We start from the raw sequence: 15,622 nt of genomic DNA on the forward strand, positions 1-15,622 counted from the left end.
CATTAAAACACTACACAGATCTGGTTTCTACCGAATTTCTTCCCTGCCACCACTCTAGTCTGTTGTTCAGGACCTCGTGTCTGGATGCCAAAACAGATGAGACTCTACAGCGGTAGTTTGTGTGGCCTCTTCAAGTGGAAACTGGTTCCACCCATCATTTGTTTTGCATTTATTTTGGCATTCAGGAGGTAGTTTTCCCGTTTCAAAGCATCTCAATCAACTAACAATAGGTCAGGTTCCCACACTGCCTGATATTTACCTTCATTTTCTCCTGTAGACAGCTAAGGTTGATGAGAAAGCATTTCCTAGCCTCAGAGTTGCCTTTGCCCTAGACCCCACCCTCTGTGTGTATAGTAGTGATTGGCCAGCAGAGGGCGCCACGGAATGCTGCACCTTCTCGGAGCCACTGGTCTCATTAACTTACTTTCAACAAGATTTAAGATTTCGCTCAAGCAGATTTTTAGAGAAACAGAACAAGATCATGTTACGTTTAATAAAACTATAAAGATAACACCTGTGTTTATGATTTGCTTATTTGCAAGTATGGAAGAAAAATTAAATACTGGAGACATTTTAACTTTTTACTTTTATTTTCACAGAGTAAAACCCTCTTTTTTGGAATACTTAAGCTACCTTCTCAACTTCATGAGTGTCATAGCTGGCCCTTGTAACAATTTCAAGGACTATATAGCCTTCATTGAGGGGAGACATACACATATGAAGTTGCTAGAGGTGAACTGGAAGCAAAAAGATTTCCACAGCCTGCCAGAACCTTCTCCCACTGTAAGTTTTTAGTGCCGAGATTTACCCAGAGGTCCAGAAAATAGTTTTGCTGCCAGGGCTGACTCTCACTAATAATTGTTCTAATTTAGAAAGCCAAATAGTTTACCAGAAAATTTGTCCAATAACCCCTGCTCCCACCGTCCCCCGTTTGTTTAAAATACCAGTATCAGTATTTTATTTGCTCTCTGTGTTAGAGCAGCAGATATTTATTTCCCAGAGGAGCTCATTGGCTGGGAGATTAAAGCAATCAATCCATTAATCAACCAGCCAATATTTAGTGCCTATGATGTGCTCGGCACTGTACTAGTTAACACATTCAATTTCGAGTGTTTGTCTTTATGAATAGAATTTCACGTTTGGCCAAAGGTAATATGTCATAAAAGGTGGAGGGGGAGGAAGTGGGAATCAGAATAAATATGTTTTTTATTGCAGAGCCTGCTTATTGCAGGGTAAAACCGGTTTTACCCTGGCATGCCCAAAGCTTGGTTTTATTGACTTTGGGAGAGTTTAATATGGTTTGTATGTATGTATGTATGTATGTATTTACTTATTTTTCAGGCGAGTCAACCCTTGGTTGACCTCACAGATTGCAAGAACCTTGTCAGTTTACAATCCCTTATTTTTTACGCCTACAGCACCTGGTCTTCCTAGGTGGTCTCCCATCCAGGTACCAACCAGGCCCGACCCTGCTTAGCTTTAATATGGTTTTTAGAAATAATATTTTAATTTTAATCTGAATTTTATTAATCTCCAGTTAGTCTACAATAGGATAATTTACTGAACTTTACAAATTTGCTAAATTTATTTAGATCATATCCTATATTTAAGGGAAATTTGTCATTGAAGGAATGGGGAAAATTGGATAAGAGAGAAAATGAAGATAATTAAATATTTCATAAATGGTAGTTAAAGGCTAGGCAAATTAAGTATTTGAAAATTTAAGTGATTTTTTAATTAAGCATGAATTTTCAGATAGTTTTGACACAGTTGGCTCCTCTCAGCACTTTATGGTTAGAAAAATGTTTCAGTTCCGACTGCATTATTGAAACAATCTAGGAGTGAAGTCACCATTGCTATGAGACATCAAAGTAACCACAAGTGTTTCTAGGCAGTGTCTGTCACAGTAGTGCTTTCGTGTGTTACATGCTTTTATTTAGAAAATATTATTAGAGAGTCTTAATTAACATCACTCTCCAAGGAGATTCTTGCATTTTTATGTGCAGAGAAACTGAAGTGGTGAGGTTGCCTTTTGGCTAAATACACATTGATGGGAGGGGTCTGGCACCCATGAGTTGGTGCCCCTTCAGTGGCTAATTGTGGTGAACATTTAACTGGAAGCCAGGCACCATTCTTAGTACCTTGTAAATATTCTCTTAAACCCCAAGCCACCCTCTGGGGGAGGTGCCAGTGCTATCCCTATATTACAAATAAAAGTAGTCTGTTTTTATAAAGTTAGGAACTATAATTGTGTTGGTGTTAAATGACATTCCCTGGAATGCCAGGGGAACTGGGCAAAATCACTCCATCCTGAGGAATTTAAAATGTCAGTACATCTTAACCACAGAGCAGGCTACATTTATCCATCCTGGAAGGTTTCTAAAGCTTTCTATTAACCTGCCATGTCTTGGTGCAGACATTTAATCAAATGCCCAGGTCCCTCCTTAACTAAGCCTCTGTCCTCTTTGCTGGCGATTCAAACTCATTTTCTTGGCTCTGCTGGCTATAGAAGTGGAAGGCAAATGTTTTTTTCTTTCTGATGAAGTTACTACCATGTAATATTATCTATTTTTCTTATGTTTTGGGTAACAAAACCACCTACTCTTTCCTGGTAGTATTTGCTGGTGAAAGTTTTTTTCCATTTTAGATACATTCAGTCCTCAAGTGTCAGGGGTATATTCTGCATCTAAATATAGCACATAAGCCCATCATGGCATTTGTGTCATGAGAAAGAATGCCTGTTGTTACTCCTTCTAGGGAACATTGCCAAAGGAGCTATTGGAACAGCCTTGTTCCTCATGTGCCCTTGCCAAAATTGTCTTCTTCTGACTGGAGTCTTCTGAATAGTTAAACTGATTTATTTCTCTCCACTTTCAGGGAGCTGTGATACGTAAGTTGTGCATGACCTTGGTGTCCCTCCTCTTGTTTTTGACACTCACGAAGACCTTCCCTGTCACCTGCCTGGTTGATGACTGGTTTGTTCATAAAGCAAACTTTCCGACTCGACTTTGCTACTTATATGTTGTCATGCAAGCCTCAAAGCCCAAATATTACTTTGCTTGGACGTTAGGTAAGTTCGATGGAGTGGCCCTAACTGAATGAGGAAAAAATGACTGCTTGGATCACCTAACCAAAAAAAGCCCAATACATAATGGAAAGCAGCTGAACCGGTGTCATTTTTTGCTTCCCAACATAGCACTCCTCTTTCCTGCTGTCCATAAACTCAGTTATGTGTGATAAAGAGAAAAGCAATCCTAGCTGTTGTATTAACTTAGCATTATTAACAGACGTCCAACCCTGGAAGCTTCTTCCACCAATCAAATGGCTATTTAGTGCCTCGAAAAGTTATGGAAAAATTCTGGAATGATCTGACTTTCTGATAATTTTGGGGGTTGTGCGTAAGAGAGGATGCACATTAATTTTTAATAACACGTGTACTAATTTAGGTTGTATTTTTTTCTTTAAGAAATTGTTATGCCTGCCTTAGAAGCTGACGTCAAGTGATTTTTTTTTTTTAAGGTAGAGAGTTCAACTAAATTTGGTTTTATCACATTTTTTTTCTTACGAGGTAACTTAGTCAATATTAAGTTTTCTCTTTCCTTGCAAACAGTTTTAGACCAGAAAAGTTTAAAGCTTTGCTAAAGTGAACAATAAACCAATAAACCCTTCTACATATCAAGAATGGTAAAGGATTTTGATATGGCACGGCAGCTGTATTTCACATTTGGAACCCTTCCAAGAATGGGAGTTTAACATCTTAGCTGAAAGAGACCGAGGGCTTGATGTCACAGAGCAGTGACTATTCAGTCGGATAGATTATTAAACTCAGATTCTAGTGCTTATTGGCCCATATTCCATGGGTGAGGGCATAACATTTAATGAGTTCTTCTTTTCTCATTTCATAATCCAAGGCTTTCGCCCCAAATTAGTTTGTGGCTACTAAATTATTTCTTTCATGTTTCTTTTTTATTGTGGTAAAATATAAATAACAAAATTTATCATTTTAACCATCAATAGTGTACGGTTTAGTAGCATTAAGTTTATTCATGTGGTCGTGCAGCCATCACCACCCTCCAACTCCAGAACTTTTTCCATCACCCCAAACAGAAACTGTATCCATTAAACAGTAATAACTCACCATTCCAACCTCTCCCACTTCCCGGTCCAAATTATTTTTAAGGGTCAAAGTGTTCAAGGATAAGTTCAGTCCAACGTGGTATTTATGTAACAGCCAGAGAGGTCTGAATTAGAGTTCTTCTAAAATTTGCAGTGTGAGAGATTTTGTTTTCTGGTCACATTCAGTTGAGTACCAGGTTCTGTGCTATGAGGAATTCAAAGTTAGGACATCTTCTCTGCCCTCAAGACTGTTACACTCTGTATGTTCATACCAACTAGGCAGTACGCATCAAGAGCTGTCCCAGGGTGGGAATACAAAGATGACGACAAACATGGACTGGTTATTGGAGAAGCCTTCAAAAATCTCCTTGTATCTTATTCCTTTTTCTGCAGTTGCCATATTATTTCAAAACAATTTCCTTAGTGAGTAGGCATTATACCTGCTGTGGTTGGAACCCTACTTGGAACACCAGGCATATTTTTCCGTGTGCATTAGTATTTTCACTTTGCTTTAACCTGAGTGTGTATGTGTGTGTGTGTGTGTGAGAGAGATTGAGAGAATCACTCCTTTTACTATCTTCTTCTTCCTCACTTATCCTCCTTTTCTCTTCCCCTCTCCCTACCTTTCCGCTCCCATATTCTGTATCCCAGGGTTTATGGGCTGGCTTCTGGACTAAATCAGCTCTTGATTTAAGGAGGAAAGGCTATTCCATGGCCTCATAGGGAAAATCTGACACGAGGTGGGTTGTGCTGCAGGGGACCTGAGTGGGGTGGGGGAGTCGCAGGAAATTGGGGGTATCTGGCATTGTTCTGCTTTTTGGGGGAATATCCCAGCTTTTTGGAGTATAGAAATAACCTTTCTGTGAATAGCTTTCTCTGTGGACTTGGCTCTTTATTACTCCTCTATCTTTTTTTGGTAGCTTCGGTAGATGCACTTCATTAATTTGTATGGCCTCAATTTGAAGTTCGTTACAGTTTAGATTTCATGGGCTGATCTGAAATTAACCTGTGTATTATTTATGAATAAAGAAGCAGTGAATAGTATAACAGGGAACAGTTAAACTACTTAACCAAATAATTGTTTTATTCAGCTCCTTAAAACACCATTTACATATAATTGATGTAGTAATTATCCATGATTATAAATTTAATCCTTAAAGTTGGCCTCTTGATGAATCTCAGCTGAGCTGTACTGTGATAGCTTAGTTCTAGTTACTGTTTATATTGAAATAATACAGCAATTTTCTTTGGACTTGGCATATAATTCTGGTTGTTTTTCCGCTACTAGTTAGACTAAACTTTGGCCCAGGTTGTGTTCTAAAGATCACAAACTCCACAATATGGGTGTCCAAATCATTTTATCTGTAATAATATATTAGAGCCATGAACAATATAAATCCAGTTAATCTCTTCAACATGCCTTTAAAATAGGTACCATATTATGGCCATTTTATACTCAAACGAATAGGTTTCTAGAAGTTACACAACTCTCTCAAGACCATGCATTTATTCTGTTGCCAAGTGGAGATAGGAACCAAGGAGATCTGCCTCCAGAGCCCGCCCCTTAATGACTATCTTTACACCACTGTAAACGTTAAATGAGAAATGCCTGTAATTTACAGAATCCTAAAAGATAATAAATGCACGTGCGCACAATAATTATTATTTTTGTTTGTTTGTTTTTTAAGATCTGGCCAGGTCAGTCATAGCTGAAGCTGGAGATGGGAGAAAGGATTCAGGGATTGCTATGCTGGTCCCAGCATGGTCAGTCCAGCCCTGTTTTTAGTTGTCAACAGAGACCTCAAGGGCTCTTCTTCCAGTTCAGTGAATGACCTGTCATTCACAGATTTTGCCCACACATTTAAAACAATTTGTCTCTTAACTGGCACACTCTCACTTGTTTTTCTTTTTCTTTTTTTTTCCCACTGAGTTTTCATCCAGTCAGCTTGGGAGAATGGCGTAGAAGGACTCAGTACTTTTCACTATTTCTTCTAAAAGAAACCATATCATTTTACAGTGAAGCCATGTGTAAGATAAACAACAAACTATCCACTATGCCAGAAGTAAAGGAGACAGACATAGAACAGGCTGTTTTCCTTTAGTCCTTCTGAAGTCCATCTCGAGTTGGGCTTGAACTCCTGTGGAACCTGAATGAATACAGCTACGGCAAAGAAAGAGTTCTCCAAGATCTCCGATCTAAGACTTTACCATGCTGTGATTTAATTAGTTTGATTATTTTTAAAGAAAATCTTCTAATAACTTGAAATAAGATAAATGAAAAGAGAAAAATTAGCCCCTTTGTCATCATAGTAAAAGTATACTGATTTTATCAGGTCTATATTTGTTTACAAAAATTTCATTAAGGAGCTCATTAGAAAGGTAATACTCACTGCAGGGGGACATTTTCTTGTCATTCAGTGAAGTCAAAGTTGGCGACAGGAGTTTTTAGACTGGCTTTATGGATAGGATGGCTTTGGTATTGTGTCCACATGTGGCTTCTATGGCAGCTGCCCCCCAATTCACATCTCTAACTCTTTTCCTTTTCTTACATTCCAGACTTTTCTAACTGCAGCTTGGCAGCCCCAGCCGATATCCTACTGACATGTCGTACTTAATCCGTTCAGAAAGAGCTCCATTTTCTCATTCAGAGCTGGTTCTCTTCCTGACTTAATGCGATCTTACCAGTTAATGTCCTGCCATCTTACATGTCAGCTCTTGGACTTCTACGGGGTCCCTTGTTTCTTCTGGTCTTTGCTTCTGTGCTTATGTGCATTTTTAACTTCTCTTTCTCTTATGACAAGTTGGTCACTAAATCCTCCATTTTATTGCTTTGTTTGGGTTCTTTCTCTTTTATTCTCATTTTGTATTCTTTGAGTATCTAGCGACTTCTTAGCAGGTGCTCACTAAATGCTAGTGAAAGAATAAAAATAAATGAATAAAAATTGAGGTCACCAAAGCCAATAATGTTTCTCTGAGACACAATGGTACCAGCTTCTTTAAATTTTTTTTGGTTCCTTTTCCAAGGAAGCTACTGCATATCTCCATTTCCCCATCCTAAAGCTAAACAGATATTGGTATCTTTCAAAGTAGCAATATGACTTTTGTTCCATATCCTAATGTGTTGTTTTAAAAACCATAGCTGATGCAGTGAATAATGCAGCTGGCTTTGGGTTCAGCGGAGTGGATAAGAATGGAAATTTCTGTTGGGATCTGCTTTCTAATCTAAACATCTGGAAAATTGAGGTGAGTCTACTGTGCTTCTGAATTAAGCTGCCATAGTGAATAAAGCAAATGGTTTGCTTCGATTGCATTGTCCAGGGATCTTCATCAGTGCCCAAGGAAAAGCTGCTATCAGGGAATGCCAAGTCCAGCAACCTCCTGGACATTTTGTATCTTGAATTGTGTTTCTCTCTCTCTCTTTTATTTTTTTTTAAGATACCTCCTTTCTTGATATTTTTAATCATTCAAAGAATAATGATAAAAATTTGAAAAAGCCAGGAAAATCTTTTTTGTGGTTTACATTTCTGTTCTTTCAACTAGGAGGTACAGATGTCATTTTCTTTTGTTCACATTCTACTTTCTTCGGTCAGGAACACAGACTGGAAGCTCTTGTATTTAGATTTCAATATCTTAAGTGTTCGCTGTGGTTCCTTTGGAAATGTAATCTGTTTCCTTTTAAGAAGAAGTGTCATGGTGCACAGCTTTCAGTCACTAGAATCAATGTGGTTTTCTTCTTTCTCTGGTTTAGTTCTTGGACCATAATTCTGATATGTCCTCATCATCAAAGGTGGTCTCTTTGGGGCCACACTCTTGGTTTCCTTGGCATTGTCAGCACTCGGAGCAGATAGGAACACCAAATCTCAGATCTTTTCCTCCTTGCAGTAGGACAGGAGGAAGGGCATGGTTCTCAGCATACAGGAGTATTGGTTCTTTAGCCAGGTGACTCGTGTTTACTGTTTGTTGAGATCTTCCACCCACCACAGGGCAGACAGAGTGCCATTAGAGAGTTTGGGCAGAAAGAGATGTGCGTGTTGACTGAGAAGCCAGGGATGTGGAGACTGACCACCTGCCACCCAAGTTAGGTGGACACTGGGCCACAAGAAGTCATGGGGGTTGGGGGGATACCATCCACCTTCTTGACACTGGAGGCCTTTCTCATCTTACATGGACAGCTCCAGCCTCCAGAACCACCTTCCTCATATTTAGAAAAGCAATGTAGAAAATCTACAAGCTTTGCTTTTCTGTGTAGATGATGTCAGAATGAGTACAAATATGTTATAACTTTCCTCCTTTTTCTTACTAAAACTCTTCTCTCCCTCAGAACTCTTGGACCATTGCTGGCCGCCTTGGAGGGCTGTGGGCAAATGTCCTTTACAGTGTCTCCCCTTGACCTTTTGCTGCCCATCAGTGCCATCAGCTAGGCACCACAAAACAGAGTCCTTTCACTGGGGTCGTAAGTTCAGGGTAAAGAGCTAGTTACATATTCATCATAGAGGAAAACCAGAAGAAGAAAGTGTGCATTTTCTATAGAGTTGTTATAGACAGAGCTAAAGAAACCAAGGAAATCTGTTTTAGTGAAGGTACCTTGAGGCTGTACATAGAGCATTTTATTAGCTGTGGAAGACATGTATAAATAAAACTTAGGGTTTTGAAAGAAAAACTCATAATACACAGTCTATCATCTGTCATCTTCCATCTGTCTATTATCTCCCTCCTTCTCTCCCTCTCTTTTCCACACATTAGGCCAAGGTGCGGCCTGAGGTTTTATGGTTGAAACAGAAAAAAGTGACTCTTGAACTTTCCACCTTCCTTAGGCATTCTGGTTCTTGAATGTTTGTATAACGCATTCTACCACCAGACTTGGAAAAGATTTTTTTTTTTTTGAATGAGGAAACCTAGTTGATGGCTCATTTTGGACTGTCTCTTCCTCAGTGGTTGATTACCTGTGTCATTGCCAGTTGGATATTTGTTTTCTCTTTTGTATTGTGACTCCTTTATGCATAAAATCTCTTACTATTCTAGATACAATTGGAAGCATTTGAACCTGTGCAGCTGCTTGTAATGTCACAGGACTGACCTAGTTTATAGATGGCCACATAGTGAAAAGATGACAATTAAGTTCAATCTATCTCCATAAAGGCACTAAATTAACATGATTAAACTTTTCCTATGGTAAATCCCCTTTTGGAGTATTTATTTTAAAATTTAGATGATCTAAAATTTTTTTTTAATCAGAGTGGAAGGAAAACCCACAAAACATTCCTTCAGTTTTCCTGTAATTTGAAATTAAATTGAGAAAAATTGAGACTTTGCAAGCGAAGTGAATTTTATAAACACCAGAATTTTACTGCGTATGATGGAACAGCTGATATAGTCTTGACCGAGTAATCACTATTGAAATAGCACATCTAATCTGCCGCCAGGGAAATTCTGGAGAGGACTTTCCATTACTCGGGGTATTTTTAAAACTAATGATAGGTGTTATTTTTTTCTTTCTAGACTGCCACAAGTTTCAAAATGTACTTAGAAAACTGGAATATTCAGACAGCTACTTGGCTAAAGCGGTAAGAAAAACAAAAACGACCTCATTGCTCATGGCACTGGGATATGTTTAGATGGGTGTTGTTAGATGAATAGCAATAGTCTGTCAGCAGTAATGTCATCGGACACTTTTGTATTAATATCTCTGCCTTGTAAATGCAAAAGTAGAAATATATTGGTTTGAGGTTCACAATGTAGCATATTTATTTTAATACATCAGACACTTAATCCTGCCTTGCCTGTGCACCAGCTACTACTCATTTAATTCTCAGGTCAATCCCTACAAAATTCCAAAATTAGAAATATCATTTTTAATGAAACCAATAATACGCTATCCCTGAAACTAGTAAATATTGCTATCATGAGTGCAGGGAGAGTATAAAAATATTAAGCTGTAGATTCTGTTTTTGATAAGTAGTGTTTTTCTTAGGTGAAAACATTGGAGTAAAAAAGAAAATGTATAGTAATTTCCCTAAAGTAAACTCAATAGTGTTGTCTGAAAATTGATCCAAACATGCAATTTTTGAAAATTTGCCCTTAATAATATTGCTGTTAATTTTGCAAATAATTTTACTATAAACCTCTATTTCTGTATATTGAGTAATCCCAATATACCCGAAGTCTACAGTCTCCATTAAAAGTTTATGTTCTAATATGATTGAACATACATAAACAATGAAAGAATATTAAAAAAAAACATGTTTGAAAATGTAATATTTTATTCATAGAAAAAGATACAGAAGGTAAGAAATACATATGCAAACTACCTCTCATTTCAAAAAGAAACATTATAAGTGGGGTGTTCCTGGTCCCATGTTTTTCCCCCCAAATACATTTTCTTCTTAGGAAGAAGGAGCCATAATCTTTAGTTTGGATTTAAATCAGTTACTTTTGACAACCCATACAGTGCTGGATTGATGTTAACAGTTTGAATTTCTATTTTATTTTCTATTGGGGTCCTCTCATTTAGTAAACCATGTAGTGGCTTCCTTATGGTGCCATTGGTAATTCATAGACTTGATTTGGGAGAAAGCCCCATATCACTTTATTTTAATAACCAAGGAGCCAGAGATCTCCAGAGTATTTTGCTGACAGTTTCTAGAACCACACTATATCACCCTTTAAGGCAAATTCGTGGATTGAAATCTGATGGACACAGTGAGAGCTGAAACGTTCATATAACTGACATTTATTTTGTGCTGGAGTCATTGCCAAAAGAGATGAAGAGGACTGCAGTATTAGAAGGCATAGGGGCCAGGTTGAAAAGATAAATTAACTTTGACTAAATGAGTATATCCATTTCAAAAGGCCCATATCCTGATTCCAAAATTTTTAGTGTCAATCACATTTATAAGTGTCCCTGCTGTTTTAGGCCATTGGTGGCAGAAGCTCTTGCTGAGTAGAGAGTGACCACTTAGATTTCTATTAGACATAGGATGATGGGGTCTAGAACATTTAGTTCTATGGAGGTTAAAAAAATCATACTCTCCCACAAAGATGGAGCTGCAAATTGCTTCTCTAGTAGTGTTCAAGAAAGCTAGAGTTCAGACTACTTGGAATCCATTGCAAGTCCCTAAAGAGGGTCAGGCAGGCAGGGCATCAGGCATGGAACACATGATTTCTTCGGGTCAGATCCAAAAAGATGCCAGTGTAGCTGGAAGTTTCTGGTGTGTTTGACCTGTGGCTCATTGGACCTGCCTCTTTTTACAGAGTGTGCTACGAGCGGGTCCCCTGGTACCCTACAGTGCTCACTTTCATCCTGTCTGCCCTGTGGCATGGTGTCTATCCTGGGTACTATTTCACCTTCTTAACTGGAACCCTTGTCACACTAGCAGCCAGAACGGTAAGCTTCCTTTGGTTATGGGGTCTTTTTCTTAGTAATCTGATGCCTGTATATTTGTTGTCATTTAGTCCTATCAGGAGTCTGAGAATGAGGGGGTAGGAGTGATGTTTTGAAAAAGCAAACAGTCTTCTCATTAGAGAAATACTTAAGCAAATAGCAATTTGTGGTCATAAAATGGTTAACCATTTTTCATATTATTTACATATTATTTACAGACGGTGTTTGTAAAACAAAAGGAATTTTAGGAGCAATGTTTAGTAACTTAAGAGATGAAACATTTTTAATCACGAAGGGCTGTAAATATATACAACCTATTAATCACAGGTGATGATGATTATTAATTAATGTGGGCTTCATAAGACTTCACTTTGCTTATATTTCACTTCATTCCTCATTTCATTATCCTAAGCCTAGAAATAATTCAGAGTTTGTGAGCAGCCAGTAAAATGGCAGCCATGAGAACTGTGTTGTTAGAGATTGCTTTAACCTCTCATGTCTGATCCGATTGCATTAGTTTGTATAAAATCCCTGGTGAATTTTATAAATTTGGTTCTCTAGGTTTTTCGGGTAGTCTTCAGTTTGTCCTAGACTGTTCCTACTATTTGTTGGATGTAGAGCAGGATTATAAAGGAATAAAAAATATGCCTGCCCTCAAAGAATGAGATGAATATAAGTAGTTACAATTCAATGTGCTCTAATTGTCAAATATAGAGTTTGTACATAGTTGATTTCATTTCAGTCTTTGATAATGATTGTGGGCTTTCTTATTCAAAGGTGCCAAGAGCATTTAATGACATTTGTTGAACTGTGTTTTGGATGTGGATTTAGGAGCTCCAGCATAGCTACTCACTTATTCTGTAATTCACCTCTCCTATGTATGAATATTTCAGAGCCCTACTATATGTAGTCGGCTTCTTAGGTGCTGGGCCACCGTCGTGAACAAGGCAAGAGTCCCTCATGGAGTTTTTCGTTTAGTTAGATGAAAATTTGTTGGCATTTATTTGTGAAAAAGATGGATAATTGATTACTATTCATGCTGATTAGCACATTTTAAAAATAAAGTATATATTGTACATATTTGTGCACAGAAAATAGGGAAGGCATTTTCTCATTCACATACCTCCTGGAATTATAAAAGAAAACTGAAAAACAGAGGCCAGGACACATTAAGAAACAAAGGTCCGAATTTTGTTACTATATTCAGCATATTATTTCTTAAAATGTCTTCAGTTGATCTCAACTGGCATAAAAACATTGACTTATACAAAGCCCTTTTTTTGGGTGACCTTTTGTAAATCATTTTACAAATGATTTAGGTAGGGAGTGGAGAGAGGAGAGGACCGATAGAGCAGTATTCCCATTTTTTTTTTTTGAAAGGAGAATGTCCTCAAATAGTCATGAAGTGTCTTAGGCCTGGGAAGTTACTTAATAAAATCCCTTACATGCTTCCCAATACTGCACATGCTGCCCCCAATCCCACCATGGTTGGACCTCTAGCTTCTGTCCTGAGGAACTCAGGGCTAAGGAGAGGAGTCAGCTTACCAGACAGCACTGGGAAGCCTTTCCTGCTTTGACCTACCTATAAGCCAGCCATTGTTTCAGCTCTGCCTTTGGTTCTTCAATCTGGAAATTAGGCGTCTTTCTGGAGGCGGATCTAGTCATGTGTGTTAAAAGACCTATAAGAATTTCTCAGTTTCCTTGTCTGTAAAATGGGCATAATGATGCTTCCATGATAGGCTTGTTGGGGAATCAATAGAGATGGCACAAGTAAAGCATTAGCAAAGGCTTGGCACAGAATAAGCACTCAATAAATGGTAGCTGCTCTTATTACTAATGTTATTTTATTGTTATTCAAAGGAAATAATTAGGGAAGAGTGCAGGGTCTTATCTACCAAGGCATGCATCACAGAATTGTTTACAATCGCAGGGGGTGGGAGACGCACTAACTTTTCCATAATTGACTTAAAATTGTATTGGTGATTAATACTTAACTGATGTGGAAAAAAATTCGTGGTGTATTAACTAAATGAAAAAACAGGCTAAAGAATATATTGATGCCATTGGAAATATTAATGTGGGTATGTATGACTAGAGAAAGGCTTGGAAGGATATGTGCCAAGTTTTGAAATAGTGCTTTTCTCTAGGAGATGTTAAAAAGGAAAAAAAATATCTGTTTTTAGTTCTTTAAACAGTTTTCTATAGTGAACTTTTTTTTTATATATAATAAGAAACACCATAATGATATTTTTAGTTGAAAATAGAACTCAGCTGGTAGGTGTTTTTGATAGCCTGTGTTCCTGAGGTATGCTACTTGCATGCAGTGTAAAAGATTTGTTTTTACCCGCTCCTTTGCTTTCCTTGGCTTGCAGGTGAGGAATAACTACAGACATTACTTCCTTTCTTCAAAAGCCCTCAAGTTTGTTTATGATTTGGTCACCTGGGCTGTCACTCAGCTGGCCGTCTCATACACGGTGGCACCCTTTGTTATGCTGGCAGTTGAACCGACCATCAGTTTATACAAGTAAGTTCCATTGCTGTTCAGTAAACTCGTCTGTTTTTTCACTCTTTGGAGTTGGTAAATTGAATTAACCAGTACTAACAATTTCTATATATAGCTTCAATGTGGAAATGTCCATAGATTTAGGCAGAGATGGTCATCCTGGAAATGGTTCATACCAGAGACCTTTAGGGAGAGGGTGTCAGGACCTTATATTCAAACACCAGTGTTCCCGCTGAACTGCAAACCTATTCTTGCTTACTCTTATTGTCTCACTCGTTGAATTAGTTGAATTTCTCTGCTCTTGTAAACTGGTCATGTGACCTTTAGCAAGTAACTAGCCTCTTTCATCTGAGTTTTCTCAACTGTAAAATGAGGCTAAGACTAGAATCCACTTCAAATCACCTGTGTTAGGATTGAATAAGGTATATATGCAAAGGGCTCAACCCAGTGCCTGACATATAGTCTGTTTTCAGATGCTAACCTGTACTATGTAATGGTTTGCATAGGCTTTTGTAGATTAACCTTGGAGCTTATCTGTGGTCAGAAAGTGACTTAGAAATAAACAATGCAAACATGCCTTATTTGTAAATGGGGATTTCTTATCATTGATGTACCGGTCAGAATGATCCAGACAGTTTTACTATTCAGTACAGGTGTCAATGTCTATAAGTAGGATGATTTTTTAGGTTATAGGAAAACATGGTAGAGGGAACTATAAAGCTATACAGGTAAAATCTGTTTCTATAATACCCATTAGGTCATAGGAGTTATGTCAGTATAACATGGAAGTTGAGCTGGTTTTTATTAATACATAAATTTTTCTAGATAAGAGATGCCAATCTAGTAGGAAGAGAATTGTAATCTCTTGCAAAAACCCCCAGTTCAGCCGCTGCAGAGATAGGAGCCACTCAGCTTTAAGAAACTTGAAATTGAGCACCGCTTCACTGGGCTCCATGAGAGGCACCCCCGCCTCACCATCCTGGCTCTCAGCTGGTTTTACCTCCTCAGTGCCACCCTCAGGGCATCTCCACTTGCTCACAGCTCCTTTTTCCTTCCCTCCCTCTGGCATTGTCTCCTGCATTATACCATCTCAGCAGCCTTTAGCTCTACTGAGCGGCTCTCTGCCTGGGCTGTCCAAGTGGTTAGCTTAGGTGCTCGTTGTTCTGGTTAAAAGTCTCATAGCTTTTGAGTTGTCTGTTTCTCACATGATTTTCCCCCATGAGCCCTGGTATTTTAAGCACAGGATATTGCCAAATATGAGATTTTTCAGGAAAATATGTATTATGTTATAGCAGAAATGCTATATTCAACTCAATACATTTAACAGCTACAATGTGCTGGGCAGTGTTCTAGAAGCTAGGGATAAAAATGGTGAGCAAAATATAAAAATCATTCCTGCTGTCATAGAGGGGATAACTTGTTGGAAGGGACAGGCAGTAATTGTCAAATTTATAAATATACACTGAGATCGTACTCTGAGTGAATAGTACGAAGACTTAACATGTAACAGGAGTCTGACTCAGATTGGGCATCCAGGACAACTTTGAGGAGGAAGTGGCATTCGAGCTAAGTCCTGGAGGCTGCGTAGTAGGAGTAAAGCAGGCATAGTGTGTGTGAGGGCG

At 38.3% G+C, this 15,622-nt stretch overlaps 1 protein-coding gene across 6 annotated transcripts in view; it reads left to right on the plus strand.

The window, feature by feature from the left end:
* The window catches only part of MBOAT1 (membrane bound glycerophospholipid O-acyltransferase 1), a 99,935-nt gene that overhangs the window by 71,392 nt on the left and 12,921 nt on the right, over nt 1-15,622 (plus strand). For 5 of the 6 annotated variants that reach the window (XM_039866462.1, XM_039866467.1, XM_039866463.1 and 2 more), the window contains 6 exons: nt 600-783; nt 2,878-3,070; nt 7,256-7,359; nt 9,616-9,680; nt 11,368-11,500; nt 13,870-14,021. In XM_039866462.1, the coding sequence (XP_039722396.1) occupies nt 600-783; nt 2,878-3,070; nt 7,256-7,359; nt 9,616-9,680; nt 11,368-11,500; nt 13,870-14,021 (831 nt within the window). The remainder of the gene's footprint in view (nt 1-599; nt 784-2,877; nt 3,071-7,255; nt 7,360-9,615; nt 9,681-11,367; nt 11,501-13,869; nt 14,022-15,622) is intronic. The other variant, XM_039866464.1, reaches the window with a different exon arrangement.

This window comes from Pteropus medius, unplaced genomic scaffold (genome assembly GCF_902729225.1).
Source record: "Pteropus medius unplaced genomic scaffold, Ma_sr-lr_union100, whole genome shotgun sequence".
Taxonomy (NCBI): domain Eukaryota; kingdom Metazoa; phylum Chordata; class Mammalia; order Chiroptera; family Pteropodidae; genus Pteropus; species Pteropus medius.